We start from the raw sequence: 22457 nt of genomic DNA, 5'->3' as shown, positions 1-22457 counted from the left end.
AGCAAAATGATAGCAGTTGTGCCAACAAACCTACTGAAGATGACATTATTACCTGCTTCACAAAAAAATCGACTGCCACCACCACCAAAAAATATGCACTGAAATGAATTTGAAGAATGAATCATTGGAGTATATATGATCATAACAGAAGGAATACTTTCCTTAGGTAGAACAGACAGAAAACATGGGTAAGCCATTCTAGTATAGGAAGAAAAGCAATACATGCCCCGACTGTTTTCAAGATGGACTGTTTTAGTCTTGCAATTTTCTATATTGCTTTGTTATCACAATTACAAATACTTCTGCTGAAATGCTAGGGGATGTGCCTACAGGAGAAAAGAAAGGCAGTTCTTTAAAATTCCACATAGCAGAGATTAGACAGCTGGGGTCTATTGTTCCATACCTCAGGAAACACAGAAGAAATCCATTCTAAAGTTTGGTGTTTTGCCCTGCCTCGCTTAATGTTTGATGTGTTTTATGAACTTGGTAGCTATGCTGTAAAGCCAGGGGTCTAAGGCATACTCCTGGTAGGAATTTGTGATGGTGAAGTGCAGAATACAGTGTTTTAGGTTTTCTCTCACTTTTAACAGGAGGGAGATCCCGGAGTGTGCAAGAGAGAGAAGAAATTTGAGATTTGGACTGATCTAGGAATTTTGCATTATGGTCTTATTACTGTGGTTCTGACCACCTTCAGTCTGTGAATCTGCACCTGGATAATATTTGCTTACCAAGACTATTGTCAGGTTTGATCAGATGGTGTTTCTACAGTGCTTTGAATATAGACATTTCTATCTGAGTGCTAAATCTATTATTAAATGTGATGTTTTCCAGGCTGCAGTGAGAGAGCCAGAAAGTTGTTTGCCTTTCATGTGAACTGTGAACAGAGAAGGAACTCATTAATAAGAGTTACTAAAGAAGAAAATCAACCTGCCAAGATGGAGCAGCTGCTCTACATTTTTTTTTTTTTTTTGACATGCTGGAAAGTCTATCACTAATTTTAATAACTTCAAGAAATAGTTCAAAGCCATTTTATAGTAAATGAGAAAGATCAGAGTAGTGGCACCGAATATATTAACTCCACAGAAAATTTTTTTGTGACACAGAACTTGAAGAATGGGGTCTTTCAAGAACTGAAGAATTACTGGGAAGAAGTTATTAATGCAGGAACCTTTGCACTCAGTGGATTTAGAGTCCAAGGACATGGCTGTTGAAAAACAGTTCTTTATAAACATGGGATTAACTAGAGGGTTGAGGTATTTTTTTAGCATTTAGAAAGGTCTAAGATGTCAAGAACATGCTCGAGAAGAGGACTAAAGTTCAAGCAAAGTTGCAACAATAGAGGAAGAAAAGAAAAACATAAAAGCTGGCAACATCCTTATCCAATAAAGAATTTCTGTGTTCTGGAGAAATTTGTCTTTTCAAAATCTAGAGGTGCATGCCCTTAAATGACTATAATGAGAGGCATATTGCATCTTTTTTTTTTTTTTTTAAATAATTATTTTTTTTTCTTTGAGGTCAAAAGACGTTTTGCCTGACTAGGGAATAGGTAAAACTCCAATGTGTGAGAGCCACAGGGAACTTGTGGAGCAGTTCAAGGTGTCTGAGGATCTGCAGTAGAGTATTTCAGCTAGTCAGCTTGACCCATCTTAAGTACGTAGATACTTACTGTTGAGTTTCTTTGGTGCTGGTTAAACTCAGATCTAAGTCAGAACCAAGGTGACACAACAAAACCTTAAATTTACTGCAACTGAGCAAATCTGTTTACAGTGTAAAAAATACTATTTACCCACTCTTTACTAGTTGCACACAGACTTTCTGTACTGTTCCTAAATGGTGTTTTGGAGGGATGGACTTCCCTAGCCAGCCTTGCTAGGATAATAACATCTTAAGTGTTGAAGGATTCCGTGAAAATCCCGAACTTGCTTCAGGGAGTAATCCCACCCACAGGCATAGGACAGAAGTACAGGAAAAATGTTATGTGGAGAAATTATCATTTCTTTTCCATCCTATCTTCTTCAGCTCCAGTGAAGGTCGGTGCATCAAAGTCTGTGACAACACATATTTTTTTGTGTGTGTGTAAAAGTTAGGCTGAGCTTGCTGGGGTAGGTTCGGGCTATTAAGATCAAAACGTGATGGTTAATGGGATCCATGTGATATATGACAGCCAGGATGGGGTGAGTGAATGCCAGAGTGTTAGGTACAGATTCTAGGCTGCAGTAAAGCCTCTCTGTTGCTCTGCGTTTATGCCTCCCTTTGCTTTAGCTTTTATGTGCTTCCATGCTGCGTCTCCTAAACCATGGCAGATGAAAGAAAGCAGTCCATGAGACTTTGTCTGATGCAGCACATTCCCACATGAGTCCAAAGGGTGGATGGAAAAGGGGCTTTGAAAGGGACTTTGTGCTCCTAAGTCTTGTCACGTGAGGATATTGCGCTATTCACAGCATAAACTGCAGAAGCCAGCTGTCAGTCAACTGAAATGACTGTTTCAACAGCTGGGAATCAGTGGGACATGAGCGCTGGCCATGTTCCCTCTCCCCTAGCCACATCCTTTGTAGTAGTTTGGATTCTGTGGAATCCTCTGCTAATTCAATGCTGATTGGAAGCAATTTTGAATGCACAAGAAATTCGAGACCGGAAAATATTAAGGAAATATAAACCTGTTCCAGAGCCGGTTTATTGCAAGGACAGAGAAATGTTAAGTGGGCTATATCAGTGCTCGTAACTGTATACCTGAATCCTCTGCAGCACTGGCAAAACTTTTCCAGATGAAGTTTGCAAATTCAACTCGTTCCTTGAGACTGAAAGTTAAGCAGAACACATGTGTTATGGAGATAACTGCTATAGAAAGCTTTGGAAAGCTACAGAAATAATTATACCTAATAATTTATAGCAGTGCTTTCCGATGTAGGAAAAGCCTGTGAGCAGCCCCCATGCATAGTTAAGTATCTGTATCCTTTGAAGCTGTGCAGTTTAATTATAGTTTCATTACCTTTGACAAACCATAATTTCAGTGATGGCTGGGCTTGTCTTAATCTTACTATTTTGAGCTTTCTCTCCCTTGTTTGTCCTTTTAGTTCCATCCATTTCTTTCTCGTGTTGATCACTGATTATCTTGTTAATCATTTTTCTGGCAGAAGTTGACTAACCTTAGCTACAAATGTGGGATTGCAATTGAAAAAGAAGGAAAATGAATGCAAAGATGGTATGCAAGGCTTTAATCTTTATTCTTCATAGGTTCATAATTAAGCCCACTCTAGTTCTCTCTTTGTGTGGAGCAGGATGCACAGGTTATAGCAAGGATTCTTTTCTTCATGTCTTTATGTGGAATGGGCTGAGAGGAAGGAATCAAATAGCTAGTCTAATGCAACTTGGCATGGTTCCTTTGCCTACAGAACAGGCCCAAGTGTATTTTTAGTGCAAGCACAAACTAAGCTCTCACTGTCGAACACTTTGAGGGAAGTGGAAGAAGCAACAGAGCTTTCTTAGGGCAGTCCCTAGGTGAACATTCCAAAATGGTAATTACAGCTTAAAATAAACTTTCTCCATCTCTAAGAATCAGTGGACATAGGTTTAATTTGTTATAAATGTTTGAGTTTATACTTTGCTAGCTGTTGAAATAGTTCCATATTCCAGCCCTTCTTTGTTTATCATTTGTCACTGTAGCTGCGGTGCTGTAGTTGAATCCATGAGTTCCCTTTATTTGCGAAAAAAATATGTTTTCTTCAAGGACAGATGACTGGGTTTAACAGTCTTTTTGCAAGCAGAAAGCTTTGTAAAAGGAAAACCTTCTGCAATTTTGTATAATATGTGGAATTAATTTTCTGCTAATCAGGAACTTCTTAACAAGCATAGCTGTGGTAAGTTAGAATGCTTCTCAGTACAATTGCATAAGAACTACTTTGAAATATGCACAACGTCTTACGCATTTTGGTTGAGGTCATCCCCCTTCCTCATCAGAGAAGGAATGGTTCTGGGTCAAGAAATGAATGAATTATTAGAGCTTTTGTTTTATACATCTCTTCCTGTGTAAATTTGCCATAAGACACCCTTTCCTAATTGAGAAGGCAAAAATATCTGAATTCCTTTGTGTGTGCATGGGTGTGTACGTTAATGCCTGTCCTTTGCATTTATGTTCAGTTGCTGCAAGCTTCCTGCTAGGCAGTGCTTTTGTATTGACTTTTAAAATCTTGAAATGGGCTAGTGTACCTGCTGCAGCAGAGCTCAGTTATTTCTGGGATGTGCTATTGTAAGAAAATGTAGAAAAACACTTTCTGTTTGTCAAGCTGTCCACATTTCACAGGTATTTCTGCGCTACTGATATCCACAATGGTGGAACTGGTAATCTTGTGAACTTCAAAATACAAAAGATATGGATCGTGTGAGGTGCTGCATCCCGTCTGTGTACACCCTGCCTCTTCTGTGTTTTCAACATATGGAGCAAGAAGAATGGGGTTAGGAAACCGAAGTGCTTATTACCTGAGCAGTAAAATCTGCTTTTACTCGGATCTACTTGGGCCCCATCTGAGGCTTATTTTCAGTGGTATAGTAGTTTTGTCCGAGCCTCTACCATGAGTGGATTTCATTTTGTACAGAATGAGTAGAATTTAACATATCTGTTGTACAAGGAAGCTCAGACCAGCAAATGTGGGGAAATTGAATGTATTTTAAATATAAAATATTCTTGTAGTAGTGTAATGCTACCCCCTGTTGGAAATTAGAATATATGAAATTTAAACTGGAATACAAGGAAGTGAAGCCTGTTTGACTTTGTGTATACAACTTTTTTTTTCTATTATACTTGATAGGACTTTAGAAGTGCGAGTCTCTATTTATATATATATGTGTGTGTGTGTGTGTGTGTATATATATATATATTTGGCATAAATAGAAAAGATTCCCCCCCAGCCGCATCAGAACCGAATCCTTCTTGTAATAATCTTTTCATATTAACATAGGTCTTTCTGCATGGCTGAAGTTACTATATACACTATAATTCAGTTGCATTATGAATAACTGCACTCATGTTCATCCATGACTGTGTGAATGGTTAAAGCAATGCTGTGGGTGCACTGCTGAACCTTCAACAGTGAGAACAAGTACATATTTGAACTCTTTTGCTTAAACATCACAGCTGGAGTTTCTGTATGTGCTTTAGGAGAGTGGCTTAACTAACAAGAGTCTGGCTGAGCAAGGCTCTGAAAGGGGATAAGGAAATGTAATGTTATTATGAAATCATCCCTAAAAAGTTGACAAAACTATTGCAAGTTAGAAAAGCTGCTGTCTTATGCTTAAATTAAAATTTGTTCTTTCTTATAAAATTCCAGAACAGGTCTTCTGCTACTCTGAATCACCACAGCTCAGCTGAGAAGTCAGGGGGAAGGCAACACACCCGATTTTTACTACCTTGAAGAATTTGCTATATTTATTTTGGCTTTAGGAATATATTATATGCTGAATTTAAGACTATATCATGAGTATCTGCCCTGAATCTTAGATCTGAATCTTAGATCTGAGAGGAATCTCATAGCTTGAGAAAAAAAGTTACAATTTCAGAGCTTGAATGTCCTTGATGGTTTATTTTTTTAGCAATTGTGTAAGTAGTCTTTCTTGTCCTGAATGGCAGAATGATTTTATGCAATGGTGAAAGACGAGGCAGTAAGGACTGATATTAATGCAGTTTATTCTATATCTAGCATCAGTTCATAGGTGTATTCATTCAGGGTACTGTGCTCTGAAATGAGGCGATCAGTACCATGCCCCAGTTGTTGTGTTTGATGAATATACCTTATGACATTTGCATATGGTGTTTTTATTTCTTATGAAGAATTGTTTTTAGTTCCTGCTTTCTAACTTCTGCATCAATTCTAGGCATATTTGTCACATACAGAGAATGAAAATTATTTCAGAGGCAATTTGCGGTCTCTTACTTAGCCATTTCTTCTCATTGGTTGAATTTTACAGCCCACCCATAGTTCCTTCTATGAAAGCCCTCCTCTGAGGTGAAAGGTGTCCTGATCGTACTCCAGTGTCTTTGTGATGTGAGGTCTGTCATGAAGCTTAGATGAGATCCTCTGTTCAGGGACACTCATAGTGTCTGGCTTCTGAATGGAATGGCTTATATAGATCCACCCTGAGGATTTGCTACTGCAGTATCTCTCTCAGCAGCTTGCCACTGTACTCATCATTGTAACACCTAAGACAAAGAAGTGCTTCTACCTGCATAGAAATCAGTGCTTCTGATTTTTCCCTGTGGTTAAGGATCAAATTCCCAGGGGAATTCAATCATCTGGAACCAACACAGTTTTTTTTTTTTTTTTTTTTTTTTTTTTTTTTTTTTTAAGTACTGTGAGAAAAATGAATCTTATGAAATTAGTTAAAAAATGTAAGACTAAAAATACCCCAAATCTCTGTTTGAGGGAGGTGGTGGAATGTCTTTATTTACATCTCTAAAGCTGTTGTGGTTTGGGGCATTTCTCTATAACCACAAGCACAGAAAACCATCTAGCTGATACTGGTGCTAGGTCCATTTCTGATGGTTTAGTGTTGTGTGCCTTCAGACTCTGCTCGGGGTGAGGTTTATTGGTTTGGGCCAGCTATTCATGCCCTTGATACTTTTGCATTTAATGTGTGATGTTAAAAGGAAGTTATTTAGGTTGAAAAGCTAAACCCTTTACTGTTAAGGAATTGACAGATTTACAGTTGCTCCTGCTGTCTTGATGCTCCTGCTGTCTTGATTTTACCAACATGTGTATCTCTTAGGCAGTGAATGGGGCAGATGTCCCATGGAAAAGATAATGTGGCCATGTAATTAATTGCATTACAGTCCAGTTTGGCACAGGACTAGTGTAACTCTTTGCTATATACTAATTCTAGGTCCATCAAACAAGAACAAAACACGTTATTTGTTGCTGTGTCAGCTTCCTCGTGCCAGTACCATATTGGTAGCAGGGCATGAAATTTGATCCTTCAGCATTGCAACCCAGACTCCTACCATCTGAATTGCGGGGCTATGGCCACCAGCTGGAAGCGGCTTTCATCTCTGAGTGGAAGCTGGGCAGCTGGGTCCAGGTACTGGCTTTTATGGTAGCCATGGCAGAGGGCTCAGCCCAGGCTTTCTTACTCTCTTAAGTGAAGAGGATAATAAAGGGAAGGTTTATGTTGTCCCGCTGGACTGTTGCACGCTGGTGACATTTCCTTCGTGGGCCTCATGGCGGCCTGCAGCTCCCTCACGAGGGGAGCGGAGGGGCAGGCGCTGAGCTCTGCTCTCTGGGGACAGCGACAGGACCCGAGGGAACGGCATGGAGCTGGGACAGGGGAGGGTCAGGCTGGGGGTTAGGGAAAGGTTCTGCACCCAGAGGGTGGTCGAGCACTGGGACAGGCTCCCAAGGGGAGTGGTCATGGCACCAAGCCTGCCAGAGTTCAAGAAGTGTTTGGACAATGCTTGCAGACGTGGGGTCTGAGTTTTGTATGGTCCTGTGTGAAGCCAGGAGTTGGACTTGATGGTCCTTGTGGGTCCCTTCCAACTTGGGATATTCTATGATCTTGCAGCACGTTATTTTCAGAGCCACAGTATGATGTCAATGGTCGTATTCTGGCAAATGTCTCACGGCTGCGGGTGGCTGGGAAGCCCACAGCAAGAAGAGGGCCCCTCTCAACAAAGGCCTGTGACTGGCACAGTAGTTTGAAGTCACCACTGAAGTGTTCCTTTGTGAAAATACTACACAGATCTGGACTAGCACTAAACAATACTTTTAATTCTTTCTCATCTCTTTCAGTTTAAACAACACCTCTAACCTGTGGGTTAGTTGGGCTGTGACTATTCCTCAGGTTTTAAGAGGCACATTTTAATGTGACACCAGGCACTGCTTGCCGGTGCCACTAAAATCATTAGCTTCATGCTTCAGAAATTAGCTGATGTTTAGGTTTGGCTGAGCAAACTGAGATGTTTCTGAACTGACTTCAGCAATCCTTCTGTAAGCCAGCAGTTGGCTTGCGACAGATGAAGCTGAGTAATCAGAAGTTTGCAGCTGAAATTGGATCCCTGCACCTGAAGCATGCCATGGTCCGGAGTTTCTGTTTCATTTGGAGTTGTTATGAAAGGCTCTTGCGTTTAATAATTTTGTATTGTTTGTTCAGAACCTGATCAACTGCTGGGCATTGTGATACAGCCCAGCAAAGCAGATGACCTTTAAAGGTTGCTCTGTGTGTCCATATTTATTGACCTTTCCTGGGAACTCTTTATTTCCCGTGGCAGCCTAGGCATTTCAGCTTTAAACTTTTATTTTGGATTGCTGCAAGAATAAGTCATAGCCTTTAGTCCTCATGACAAAAGTACATTAGCTGTGAGTTTCATTAGGAACTGATTTATTTTTACTGAAGTATCTGAATTTTGGACATGTTCGAGGCATTTTCTTTTCAATTTTCTAAAAGCAGTTTAGAATTTTGTATTTTTGTGATGCTAATTTCAAAATCCTCACTCAGGATTTCCCATTGAATCCTTTGCTTCCTTTTTGAAGCTGCTCACAGCTCAAGATGCTATAGTCATAAACATAACTGCAATCTGCTGCCTCCCTCTACGTACAAACTATGTGAAGCAACCAGAGGAGGGCCATCAGCTATATACAGCAGGCATAAGAGTGTTTATTCATTGTTAGAGAAGTCTGCTTTGTTTTTCTCTTTTCAGTGACCATCCTATGGATTCTGAGTCATGATTTTGATGGTCTTCTATTGAATAACTGGATGTTTTGCATGGCCTTGATAAAGCACAGTGGCTTCAAAAATAGGGGGAGGGAGAAGAGAAAAAAATATAGATCATAATCTTCCTGAAAAGTAAGCAGCTGGACAGTGTTGCAATCCATCTTTTCCAATTATGAGTATATTTTTGATATGTGCAGGATAAAAATGAGTGCAGATAATTGCTCCTATCACTGTTTCCTCTTTCCAAAAAAGAAGATGGGTCTTCTCATTTACGTTGAGCCTTTCTTCCAGTCTGAGGATCCAGGCTGTGGCAAAGCTTCATAGATATGCATAAAAAAAATGAAGATGACACTTATACCCTTGTACATCTAGCTCTTACTAGGTTCAGAATAACGGGGCTATAAAAAACTTAGATGAGCTGAAAGCAAAGCTTTAGTTCCAAAGATACACAAAGGGAATGACATAAGCTGTGGCTGATGAGGTGTGTCTGAAATGTTGACAGTAATCAGGCAAATGGCATTTCATTTCTCTTGCCAGTGATGATGGAGACCAGCTCAGCATTGCAGACTACAGAAGGTGATCTACTCTTTCTTGGAAGCGTGGCTTCCTCGTTTTTTATCAGCCATGTTTAAAAATATGAAACAAAAATATTTTGGCTCTTTGAGAATATATGTGTTTTATACCCTCAGAGCCAGTAGTAGGAGGCATTAGCCTTAAGAGTGATTTGTGTATGCAGAGAAATGGAGAAATGTAGACATGTTGCTCTTTAAATGGGACAGTATTTGTGTCTGCTTTTTTTTTTCTTTTTCTTTTTTTTTTTTTTAAATGAGGACTGACTTAGAAAAACATGATTTCATTGAATATAAAGTGAATCAAACTTTGAATAAAATCAAATGAAAGAAAAAACAAAGAAAAAAGAAGAGAGATAAATCAAATATGCATAAGAAAAAAAGAAAAAATAATCCATTTTTGATTGTAAAAATAATTGTGATAGTTATTTGCACACACACACACAAATAAATGCCAAAGCTTAGATTCTGTTCAGCTGTTTAGGGCAACAGAGCTAATCTATGAATAATGATCCAGCGTATCAAACTAGTGGTTCTCCTAACATCTATCATTGAACCCTACCCAAGTTATCTGGAAGCAGAACATCAAAAATGAATGTCATCTGACAGCAGCCAGATCACTACCAGAGTTAAAATAGCCCTGGACATGTAGTTCATGATGTGTGATATACAAGTGGTACATATCCGTTTACTGTGGGTGTTGTAGTGGTGAGGTTGTTTGAACTAACAGCCTTGCATCACATATTTCAGCACTCAGCCCGTGGGTCACAGATAAAAGAATCCACATTAGAATGATGTTTAACCTAAATTATTTTATGAGAAGCTGTAGATTTCCAGGATTTAGATACTCTCATCATTAGTTATTGTCTGAATATCATATCAGGCATAACAAAAGCATGTTATATGAGTGAGGTCACTTACTCATTTTTTTCTTTGGCTTATTGGTAGTTTGAGTTCTGTATTATACTCTGCATTTGAAAACCATGCGCTTACACCTGTACATTATGCCATAATTTAAATTTTGTTTCCTACAGACAAAAGCATGTTGTGGTTTTGTTATGTAGAATTAAAAAAAAAAATTAAGTCTATAATCTCATTCCTTCTACTGGGCTGCCTCAGCAGAAGCCACTATAAGTTAGTGGAAGCTCTCTCTTATTAAGGATTGTGGCAGGAGGCCTCGTAGTTGCAGAGATAATAGAATAAAGGAAGTGAAATGAAAATGTTAACAACTTTATAGTCTGGAAAAATCACTTGATAACAAAAGATTGGTTTTATTTTTTGTTATTATTTTGACTCTTTTTTTTAATCTAATCACATCTCATTCTTCTGTTTATTTCTTGTCTTCCATCTATTCACTATAATTCCAACAATATTTTATCAGCGTTTCATATCTGATGAAATTTCACGCATCTAACTTCTGCCAGCCTTTTTGCATCTTTTTTTTCAGGCGTGATCTAATCTTCTAATAATGAGTTTGAAGTTATATTTGTTTGATATTATTTGTCTAGTCTTCATCAGTTTTCTTATCTTACAGACCTAACCCATATATTTTTATGAAAAACTATTTAGAATTTATAAGAGTGACTAGGAATTCCAGTCATGAAATAAGACTCTATTGTTGAACAAAGCGTACATATGTTAACAAAGTGACATCTCTTTAATTTTTGGCTATTTCCACATAATATATGATGTGCAGAATAGACAGAAAATGATGGTTTGAATGCTGCACTCACATTCAGAGGTCTGAACTCCCTGTTGAGTTTTTAATTTTGTTTGGTATTGTGCTGCTTAATGTGAGTTAAAAATCAAAGTTTCTGCAGATGAAACATTCAGCATTGCTAATCCTTCAGCATTTTAATCGGTCTGTTTCTTGCAGAAGTGCTATACTTATGCAATGCTTAAAGGAGGGAAAAAGAGCAAAATTTAATTTGCAAGTAAATCAAGTAGTTACAATTTGGATTTACAGGGGGAACAGAGCTAGTTAGCAAGTAGGAGCCAATGGTATTTTGCAAATAATAATTTTGCTATAAATTGAGAAGAAAACCAATTCTAGTAAAAATATTCTGCTTGTTTCTTTGCTTCACTGTTGCTTGTAAGGTCTGTACTGTTGAAAGTGTTCTCCTTTCTGGGAGGCTCAAAGAATTACCAAAGGCTCAAAGTAACTTATTTCTTTAAAGAGCTTGCCAGCTCCTTGCAGGTTTTCTGCTTTCTATCCTATATTTCTATCCATGTTTTTACCATAATTTATGATATTCTGATGTGCAATGCATTTATGGGAAAAAAGTTAAAAATATTTTTCAGACTTGCTGTCTAGTTTCATGCATCAAGCACAAGCCCTGAATGACAGCAAGGCTGTGCAGATAACAAGTCTAGAGGAAAAAAGGGAGGAAGATAAAGACTTTTTCCCCCTCCCCAAACAATTTGTGATTGACTATGTGAAATGATAAACATACGGTTCTCCCCTACCCCACCAAGTTACAAAACACTCCTTTGTTTCTAAAAGCAAAAAGTTGCAAGAAAGTTGTGAGCTCCTTTCTCATTAGCAAAGTTTGATAGTTTGATTTTTATGCATTTCAACTCTGCAGCCTGCCACTTTCTATTTCATTAACTAAACTAGCAGGTATTACCTTGAACCTTGAAGACAACATAATCCATTTTACATTCACAGACACAAAGTCTTTTTTTTTTTTTTGCATTCTATATTAATATACCCATAATAAATTATTGGAGGCAGGAGAAATGTATTTTTGAAGCCTGATATAAAAAACAGACAAAAAATGTAGAAATTCTGTTGTAACAGGAAAATATTGCTACCTAAATATACACGATATTGCTCACATTGGATTCCAAAGTCTTCTGTATGTTACCTGAGCGGATACGTATGCATACTCCCCTGCTGAAAACAGCATCTTCTATGCTGGCATACAGTAACTATAGAAAGAAACAACATCCAATATGGTTAAGTTAGTAAGTAGTTTTTTTTTTTTTTTTTTTTTTTTTTTTTAAATCTGAAATACTGCGGGATGATTTTTCCTGTTTCAGAAATGAAATCTTGGCTATGTTTCTGATCTCTCTACTTCCTTTCTACTCTGAACAGTTGCTCACATTCAGTGTCTCTTATGTTTAAACATACTGCTAGCACTAAAGCTCCATAAACAGGCTGAGGCTGGAGATTGATGTCTGCAATAGGATCAGGCTGGTCTGTTGTCTGATGTGTGCTGTGCTACTATTTCAGGCTGGATTGCATTGCAGATATCAAAATGGCATTAAAAAAAAGATCCTTACACCCCCAGTGGTCCAGTAAGTTGTTTAAATGTGTATTTTATTGTCTGAAGCAGAATCACTGTAATCTTTTCTAATCTTTTTTTCACTTCAATGCAAGTTCCATCAAAGCCAAAGAGTCTTTCCACTTGCATTAAGTGGAGTTCGATAGAGTTGAAAACTCTGACAGTTTTTCTTGTATGTCACATTTATAGTTTCTGAAAAATGGAAGGCAGCTCAGAAAAAGAGTTTTTGAAGTAGTAAACAAAAGGAAGCCTTAAAGAGATTAATATACCATCAAGAAATCTCTGATTCTTGAATCAGAAGCTACATCACCACTTGAAAGCATCCTGACACATAATTTCCCAGAAAATATTGCTTCTGGGAATTTCTGTGATTAGATATTTTTTTTTATTTTATTTTTTTCAGGTGGAATGAATCCTGTGAAATTCTTTTCCTTTCATCTTACTGTTCAGTGGTGTCACGTTCTGAATTAAGCAATGCATTATGTAATAAGCTTTACATCTTAATACGTTTGCTCTAAGAAGACCTTGTGCAGGAATTAGTATGGCTTGAACTTTTTAGTACATAAATAAACTATTTTGTTTTCTACTGAGAAATTTTTGGGGAAGTTAACACAGTGCTTGTACAGAGGCGAAGACAGTTAGTACATATAAAGTCCTGATAACTTCTCAAAAGCTACCAGTTCATAGGAAAGCACAGGAAACATATCAGAGGTCACAAGAAAGTCTGTGTGTTTAGATTAAGAAATCGATGTCCGGTGTTAACATAAAATGGAATTTTACTGCTTTGGAATTGAGCAGTGTTATTGTTCAGCTCTGGGAAGCATATAGTGTTTTTCCACTTCACAGTCCAAAAGATGCATTTATTAATCAAAAAGAATAGATCATGATGATGAATTATTGCTCTTGCCAATATCCCAGAAGTAAGAGATGTCCTTGGCAAAATGGTGACCTGCAGCATAGAGCAGGCTGTCTTCACAGCCTACCTTGATGTTTTACTGTAGGAGCAGCCTTGATGCTGTCTGGAGATCAAAGTGCCAGACCATCCTCCAGATCATCTCTGAATGACGTAGCCTAGTTGGGAAAAATCTGTCCTGCATATTTTGGAACATGCTTACTGTTGGGTGTGGATGGGCACTGGTACTCAGGCTGCCTGCTTTGATGTGCCTCTGCTGCTACTCTACAGATACCAGTAACGTAAAGTAGCTGAGATGGCCCAAAGCTTTTCTCGAAAGACCTTGAGGTCTCTGGAGGGATCTGTAGGCAGTCTGAAGTCAGTCTGATCTCCAAAATAAAATGTGCTGGTTTTATGCAGCTGGGACAAGCACACCCAACTTTGGTCTGCTCACAGCACCTACCATTTTAAGCAGATATAAATACAGACATGACCTTAATTAATCTGTTAATTAATTTATCTGTTACTCCAACTCAGTTCTAGCTGTGTCTGAATACCAAATTTTGCTGTTTTTTTGTGGTTTGGTTCGGGACTGATTCAATTGTGCTAAGCCTTATTGTGCTTGCTCCAGCTGTTGCAGCGCAACCAAAGCAAAGTTAGTTAGCTTTTACTAAGGTACGCGAGGGTTTCACAACTTATGCCTGTTCTAAACACCTCCAGGTATGAACACTTTTGCCTGTGTTCCGGATTTGAACAGCATGTGTTAAGCCTTTGTGATGGTGAAGTGTTTTTTTCTGCCACTCTTCCTATACTTGGTATACTTTTTATTTCATATAAAGATATTAATTCTAAAATTTTCTGTTTTCTTTAGGGATCAGCGATATTACAGTCTGGAGTCTTACCAGCTATACCAGGTAGGAGCCACTTAGTTATTTATTTTGTTAAAAATTGATGCCTAAAACGTGCAGCAAAAAAGCAGACTTACAGAAGCAGAACTAAAGACTGTATTGAGAAGCATCCTGCTTGCGGTGGGTTTTGCTGCTGCTATTCCTGAGACTGACATTTATGAAGTACATGTAATCTGTAGTATCTTCTGTTGCAAAGATTAATGTATTTGATTGTTCCCATCATTTTATAATGTAAAGGGGTTCAAACTTGTCAGTTTCTATAGAAAGTTATTTATTGTTTTTTTTCCTGCTTACATTCTCAAAGTCAAGATGAAGTTATTTTAGGCTATATTAACATCAAAGGCAAGCTTGATGTATATGTTTTGTGTATATAGCCACTTTTCCAAATAACACAAAACCACAGGAACGGGTCCTTACCAGAGGCAATATGGAGTGGCTTCTCTTATGCCCTTGAAACTGCTGACTGACAGACAGTAAATTATATCATCATTTTGCTTCATACTTAACACTTTGTAAGGCTTTAAGTATGCTTGTTTTTGTGTACTGTTTCCATTTAATTCTTTGAGAGATCTGTGCAGGGAAGTTGTTTAGTTTCTTAAAGATCTTTGTATTCATTAACTATTTACTTGATAATTCAATAGATCCACTAAATTTATCATGTACCCTATTTCCAAAAGAACACTACTTTGTGCTTAGGTTTCTTTATTAATTTTAAAAATCTTGGCAAATACTTAAAAAAAAGTAGCTGACTGATGCTTGTGTGAACAAATCCAATAAGATTCCTAGGATCAGGAGGTGTCTTTGGAGAAGGTCATAAGTAATTCTATTCCTTTGTTTGCCTTAGCAGGAGAAAATCCAGAAGCATGTAGCAGATCTTATTCCTAGTTATTCCACTCGAGTCAGTGGAATTACTCTTGATTTATAGAGGTCTAAGTAGAAGCACAAATTGGATCATTACATCTAATTTTATTTTTCCATCTAATACTCAGGTTTCTAGTCCTTTAATCAACTCAAGGAAACCAGAGCAATTCTTATGATGTGTATGTAAACACAGGGGAACTTGCATCTGTAGCTAGGTGTGGTGGGTACAATATTATTTCTACATTGAGGTCAGTGGCAAATTAAGTGTGCATGCATGAAAGATCTGCTGAGAACTTAATCTCAGACTATTCATGCAGATGAAGGAGTTAGCTATTTTGAAGAAACTTATCACTAAGCAAACTGGAAATGCAGATAGAGGACAGATTTTAAGATCAACAGAAAGGGAGGATGCAACACATGAGACAATGCAAACCGTGAGAAAATGGTTTCTCTCGTTGTCTCATTTTTATTAAATGTTCAATTTGGAAGTAATGTTCTTATATATGTGAACATTTCAAGTGTAGTTAAACTTGGTGTTGCAAAGCTTTCAAAATAATACTGTAGTCTTTCAGTGTTTTGCTTAATTCTAGGCATGTACTGAATGTCCCTTTGTGCTGAGCCGTAATGCAGTTATATTGGACTAAAGGAGCAGCATTAGAACTTTTCTGTCTCTCTCTCTCATGTTCTTTAATCAATTTCTTTGTGGATAACATAGGAACATATTAATTTAATTTTTTTTTTTTTTTTTTTTTTCAAAAAACTGGCTTGCACATGTACATGGCAAGGTACCTTTACTAACGTGCATGCACTTTTATGCTCTGTTACATATGCTGGGCAATAGACTAATCTACTTCAGAGAAATGTGTCTAGTTCTAATGGCAAGCTGGAAAGTGTTCATAAGTATGGCAACAATTCTGAATTGCATTACTAGATAAAAAAAAAAAAAAATCAGGGTGAATCATTAAAGCCTGATTTAAATAATTCTGTTGCCTTTGTTATAAATAACTTCATAAAGATTGGTTAGAAAGAGAGACTGAATTAGATTTCCTGCATTTGTAGGAGTAAAGTGTTCCCATTGTTATCATAACTTTATAATAGAGATCAAGATAAGAGATGCTTTGGACTTGTATGATGTGGATATGCCTGCTCTTAAGTATAATAGGCTGTATTTATGGTCATTATGGACATTAAAATACCATGACAGGAGATGAGAATTTGATTCAGATTTCCTGATTTCTAAGAATGCTGGATTGTGGAGACACCAAGATTAAGTACATTTTGGTCTAAGCTCTCAAGAGGCTATACAGAGTTTCTCATGATTGCTTAAGAAATTTTGATCTAGTGGATGCAATGTCAGAGATATATATGTAGGTCATTTTCTCAGGTTCTCCATATGTATTTTGAATTAAGGGATCATGAACGAAGTGCACATTCAGTGCTGAGAGCTGGAATCAAAGGACAGCACTTTCCTTCACAGGATGGTGAGCTGAAGAGCTCACTGTTTTCTTGGTTGTCCTTCTGGTGGTATAAATCACTGTGATGTGTTTTACAGGGAGTAGGAAAAACAAGGCTCAAGTGCTTGTCTAGTTCAAATCTCTGTCCCAAGGCTAGGATGTGCTTCTGAGCATGTGTCTGCTAGGTGTTTGTTTAGCATGTTCTGCAATGAGAACTCTTAATCCATCTAAATTGTCTGAAGTCAAATTGTCCTTTACTGTGCTTACATTTAGAATGTATTTCTGAATAGTTGAGGTGTTTATTGTTGTAACTCAGGTCTGTCAATTAAATCGTGCTCTTTTTTAGTTCATAGTAATAACTTAGATGGGAGCATTCATCCCTTACGTCTGTCATCTTCATGCTCTTATTTAAAATATTTGAATTTTCTCAGCTGAGTAGAAGTCAGCCACAGATCTGTTTTATCAATTGAGTTTTCACCACTGGGTTATTCTGTGGAAGAGAAAAAAAAGGCCACTATTTCTGTCCTTTGTTGCCAACCTTTCTAAGTCAACTGAGCAGTCTGATTACTGAGCAGTCTGATTACTGAGCAGTCTGATTACCAAGCCTCCTATGCAGAGAAGCAAAATTGAGAACGGGAATGGGCTTGCAGATGTGCTTAGGGATCCTCTGCAATTCCTGGAGAAGGCATTTCATGCAGGCTCTGTGCATTATTTTTCAGAAACTTTAGTCCCTTCTCATTAACACCAGGGAGTCTGGATGTCCAAGGATTCCCCAGAGCTAGACCCAACCTCAGGCATTTTAACACACAGATTAAATATCTGAAGTGGAAACTCTGGTCTCCCTGTTCTGTGCTGCAGGCTCTGGTATTACAAAAATCAATAGCTGAGTGGGAAAATAAATCAAAAAAGGTCCTCTCTTGGAAGCTGTATACTTGAATATTGTAAAGTTTTGCGACTCTTAAATTTCTTTTTATTTTTCTTTGGCTGCACGGTTCCATTTTTTTTCCATATTGTAAATGAGCAAATTCATCAGCATTGTGACAGACGCTCTTGCTATCTGTCCGCCTCTTAGCTGTAATACCTACACAATGCTTGACTGAAGATGTTCTGAGAGGCTGAATTAAGGAATAAACACAAAACAATGCTGTGGATTGGAATTCAGCTGAAAAGTCAGGGTGTTGATTATGAACACAGCATCTCTATTACATTATTCTTAGGCAGATAGGGAGTCAAGGTAGGGAGATTAGAAAAATGAATAAAATTAAATATATAATGGGTGATGGATGCTGAAAATGAACTTGTCTGTCTGACAGCTTAGCTTTTATGATGGAGTAACAGGCTTTCTCCCAGGCATTTTTAGTATTTTTATTGCAAACATATTCTGCTTGATGCTTCTATTCCAGGCTTAGGAGTTTCAAGGAATTAATTGAGAGTGGCAAGAAAGAAGGATTTGGCTTATACTGAGCTGGTTATTGTTGCTTAGTTTGGAAATAACTTATAATTCACAAACATTACATAGGATATATGTTATCTGTTCTTCAGCTGTAAAAAAATAATATCCGCAATGATAAATTTATTGAGCCAGTAAAGGGCTGTGTGTTGAACAGTGTCCACCACATATACGTTATATCTCGCAGGGCTAAGCATTATAAGAGCAATTTTCATGGCTGTTTCTTGTGGTATGTGTGCTGTAGGTTGTGCTTATTTTTGAAGAGTGAGCATAAAGAAATGAATATGCAGTTGGCAAAAATTTTCAATTAGTGGTTGTCTTCACTGAGCTACGCTGGATTTTTAAGTCTAATCATAGGTAGGAATGCAAAATATTCTCGGAGGAGGCAACTTATTTTCATTTTTTTACATTTTGAATATCATTGTCTCCTTATACATTGAAGGAAGTGGAATACAAATAACTTTCTTGATGAACTATTCAGTTGTAACAAAGACATGAGCGAGTCGGCCACACAGAATGGGATGGCATAGGAAACTGCAGAAATTTATTCTTAACAATCCCTTGTAAGATGAGAACAGTGATGGAAGGGATTGTCTGTCTCCTACTGGCTGCTTCATATGTTCAGAAGGGTATCTTGCTAGTTTTTCTGTTCCTGCAAGTGTTATCCTAGGATTCACAAATGAGAAACAAGCCAGAATATGTGGTAGCTGTAAAAAAGAAGGAAGAATATAGGTCAAACTCTGTTGACGTCTGTTTATACAGTGCAGTTCAAAGCTTCACAAGAATTCCATGAGAGATTTGACTATGTAAATATTTGTTAGTTGCCAGATTTGAAAATGAGGAAAATGCAACAGGTCAAACCCTGAAACATTAACACGACTGTTTTAAAGCAACTTCAAATTGTAAAATTTCAGCTTGACCATAAATGGACTGGAATATTTTATGGTTGTAAATTTCCTTTCCTGCTGTATGTGCTCTTCACAAATCCTAAAAATGTTGCTTAAAAATCCATATTTCCTGTAGAATGATTTCTATTGAATTGCATAAAGTTTTTGAGGGGAAAAAAATAACAGTTTTGTGATGAAGCTGCAGTTAGCATAAAGCTGTAGTCTTCTTCTCAAAGTGAGATGAGACTTTCAGCTGCATGAAATATATTCAGATATACTCAATAATGCAAGGACAGAATGTTCCGAGGTGAGAAAAAGGAAAATCAGTCACTGTGAAAATACAAGTAAATCAGTTAGTCCAGGATGTCATACTTTTCTGTCCTACTTTTGCATTTATTTATATCAGCACTCTTGTTAAAAACAAAAGTTCAAACAATATTTTTTAGTGCTTAAGCTCTCTTCAGGATACATAAAGATTCTACAATCTGATCTCATTAGTTAAATATAAAATCGTTTTTTCAGGATGGCATGCTTAAAAATTCTTGTAACCTTGGATTATCCTAGATATGACTTTGTGTACAAAGAAAAAAAGGTAAAACCAAAGTTTATAATTCAGTCATGTGCTTTTGAAATATGTTCACTATTTTTTTTTTTAATCTATTATCCTCATTAAATGAAATTATGTGTACTTTATTTAGTTTTGTTTTATAGTAGTGTAGGAATAATTTCATAACCATTAAATAACCATTCATAATTTCATAACCATTAAAATGATTAGAATTAGAAAATAAAATCCATGAACATATGCTTTATGCAGGGAAAAAAAAAAAAGGAATTGCCATTTTCTTTAGGTTCCTAGGTCATGTAGATTTCTTAGGCACTTGAGATTGTATTTATCTTGCTGAATTTCTTCATGTTGCATATGAATTATGTTAACTTTTGGATGCTATTTTAAAAACAATTTGCAGAGAAGTGTCTAACCTGCTCAGAGACTATTCATCAGTTTTGAAGACAGTGTTAATTTTATACCTGATCCCAAACACCCAGCAGCACATGGCACAGCTGCCCTGTCACCAGTGGCAGTGTTACTCATAAGCACAGCCTCCTACCTCATTTTTGTTAAGTACCACTTACTTGCATAAGAAGTTCCCTTCAAATTATTCATGTCAGGAAGTAAATGCCACTCACCTTGATTAAGGTGCCCGTTGTAAGAACAGCAGAGAGAAGAAATTCATAGCTGGATAACAATAATGCTAACTGAACAGGAAGGTATAGTCATGATTAGTTTGCTGGTTGCCTGAAGAAGGGATATGGGGATGCAGATAAACATGTACCACTTTGTATGTTTCCAAGCTGCTAGCTCATTTTCCCTCAAGTTCCCTTATCTAGAACTGTGTTTGGGACATTCATGATTATCTGAATAGGGCAGAAGAAAGAAGACAGGCTGAGCCATCTGACGTGCCCTTGGTAAAGCTTTCCTGGCTGTAGCACTCCAAAGCTAGATCCTTCACCTAGCCTTCAGCTTGCCCTAGTTCATATATTCTTATATCGCTGGACAGTGGACTACTGAACTGTGATTTAGTTCTTCATGTTAATTTTTTTAGGTTTTTGATCCAGTCTGGTGAAATTTTAATGACAGCTTTAACTTTGTGGTTACCAAAGCTATGTTATGGGTTGCAAAGGCAACTTCTCAGTTTCTTACTGCCATTTTACTTCTTGGTTGAAGATGACCATCTCCGTGAGTATGGTCACCGTGAATAGGGAGGCCAAATATCTCTAAGTTTTATAGAAGGCATTCTCTCTTTCTAAAAACCAACCAACCAACCAACCAAAAAAAAGAACAGCAAAGCTAGATTATAATACCACAATCATCTCAGGATAAATAATTTTGCAAAAAAAAAGGAAGAAAAAATATTACTTGAAGGAAGAACAGAGACTTGTAATTTTTATTGGAATTTTTCTTGATGTTTCAGAAACACTAAGAGTGATGATGCACCACAGATATCTAATAATAACAGCAGGTATTTAGGTTTAATGTGAATATCTCTCCGAAAACAGGTACTTCTTCTGTCATGGCAGCTTCTGGGTCTCTGAAACTACATAAAGGGCACAGTCTCCAAGCTGGTAGGTACAACTGGTTACGAGGTATGTATGTGCATGTAAGTTTACATTAATCAAAACTTAAAATATTTTAAACTTCAGAAAATGTTAAAGGTAATGTATGATTTGATTCCCTATTGTAACACTTATGTATCTTTGGATTTTTTGCTTTGCAGGTTTTTGTTAGAAAGGCATTGACAGATGGGATAAGTTTAGAAGAGGCAGTGACAGATGAGATAAGTGTCAGAGCATAGGCAGTAATTTTATTCACAGCAGTAAAATGTTGCCAGCACTTTAGCAAAGGGCACCCACAAAAAAAAAAATAACAAAAAGCCAAACAAAATAAACCCCAAAATAAAACCCCCAAAACAATACAACAAAAACCCACCTCAGGCCATGAGATATTCTGTACCCTAGCAAAGAGATGCTGGGAAAAAATAACACACCACCACTCATTTAAAGATACTTCATGATAATGGAGGAAAAAACTACATTAGCGGGTAAAATTGTGAGCATTTGTCATTCAGAACTAACACCATTATATTCATACTACAGGCAGAGCTTTTCAGCTTGCCTTACTTGAACTGGGGTGGAGACTGAGATCATGATGGAATATGGGCATCTTTTTTCAGCTTAGAGCTCTAGAAGAACCAATGGTGTTGTGCAACTTGGCTTCTTGTAAAGATGACGATTTGCACTTGGAATGAGAAGTTATCTTTGGAAGGGCTAGTTTAGGCACTTTCTATAGAGCTTTGTCAGAAATCAAGAAGTTATCCATCATACTGGAGGTGGAATTTTAACAAGAGTCTTCCAGATGCTCCCAAGATCACCCACGCACTTCTTCCTGATTCATGCATTCAAGACAGCTTCGCTCCCACATCGATGTATAGCAAAACACGCTGTTGACTTTAGTGGCCTTCAGTGTGAATACTTTTAAAAATGCTCTATTGTTTATTTCTTTGTTGTTGCACTCTATAGAAAATTCTGACATCACCATCACAGAAAAGTCAACACTAGCCACTGTTCATCCTTTCTCAGATTTTTTCAGTATGACTGTTTAGATTAGAAGGTTACAAGTCTAAACCAAAATTGTGTGTTCATTAAGCAAATTTCCACATTTGAAGCCATTGATGGTGTTCCTATATTCTAGGTCCTAAAGGTGGTTATGAGATGCTAACACTTCCTTCAGAACCTGGCACTCCTACCAGCCCTGAGGAACCTGGTGAGTAAAAGATCTTTGCAACCAGTTGCATCAGGGAACATCTCCTGTTTCTTTTTCCTTTTTTGCTTTTATGTTGTGATCTCTTCTAAGTGTTTTTTTTTTTTTTTTTTTTTTTTTTTTTTTTTTTTTT

At 37.3% G+C, this 22457-nt stretch overlaps 1 protein-coding gene across 5 annotated transcripts in view; it reads left to right on the top strand.

Annotated features, from left to right (window-relative positions):
• The window catches only part of DOK7 (docking protein 7), a 64583-nt gene that overhangs the window by 34974 nt on the left and 7152 nt on the right, over window positions 1-22457 (top strand). For 4 of the 5 annotated variants that reach the window (XM_035325033.1, XM_035325031.1, XM_035325032.1 and 1 more), the window contains 3 exons: window positions 14317-14359; window positions 21064-21129; window positions 22256-22327. In XM_035325033.1, the coding sequence (XP_035180924.1) occupies window positions 14317-14359; window positions 21064-21129; window positions 22256-22327 (181 nt within the window). Of the gene's footprint in view, window positions 1-831; window positions 889-14316; window positions 14360-21063; window positions 21130-22255; window positions 22328-22457 lie in introns of those variants that run through there. The other variant, XM_035325034.1, reaches the window with a different exon arrangement.

Source organism: Oxyura jamaicensis, chromosome 4, assembly GCF_011077185.1.
Source record: "Oxyura jamaicensis isolate SHBP4307 breed ruddy duck chromosome 4, BPBGC_Ojam_1.0, whole genome shotgun sequence".
Classification (NCBI taxonomy): Eukaryota; Metazoa; Chordata; class Aves; order Anseriformes; family Anatidae; genus Oxyura; species Oxyura jamaicensis.
The sequence above is the reverse complement of the archived record's forward strand: the minus strand, read 5'-3'. Positions and strand labels throughout refer to the sequence as shown.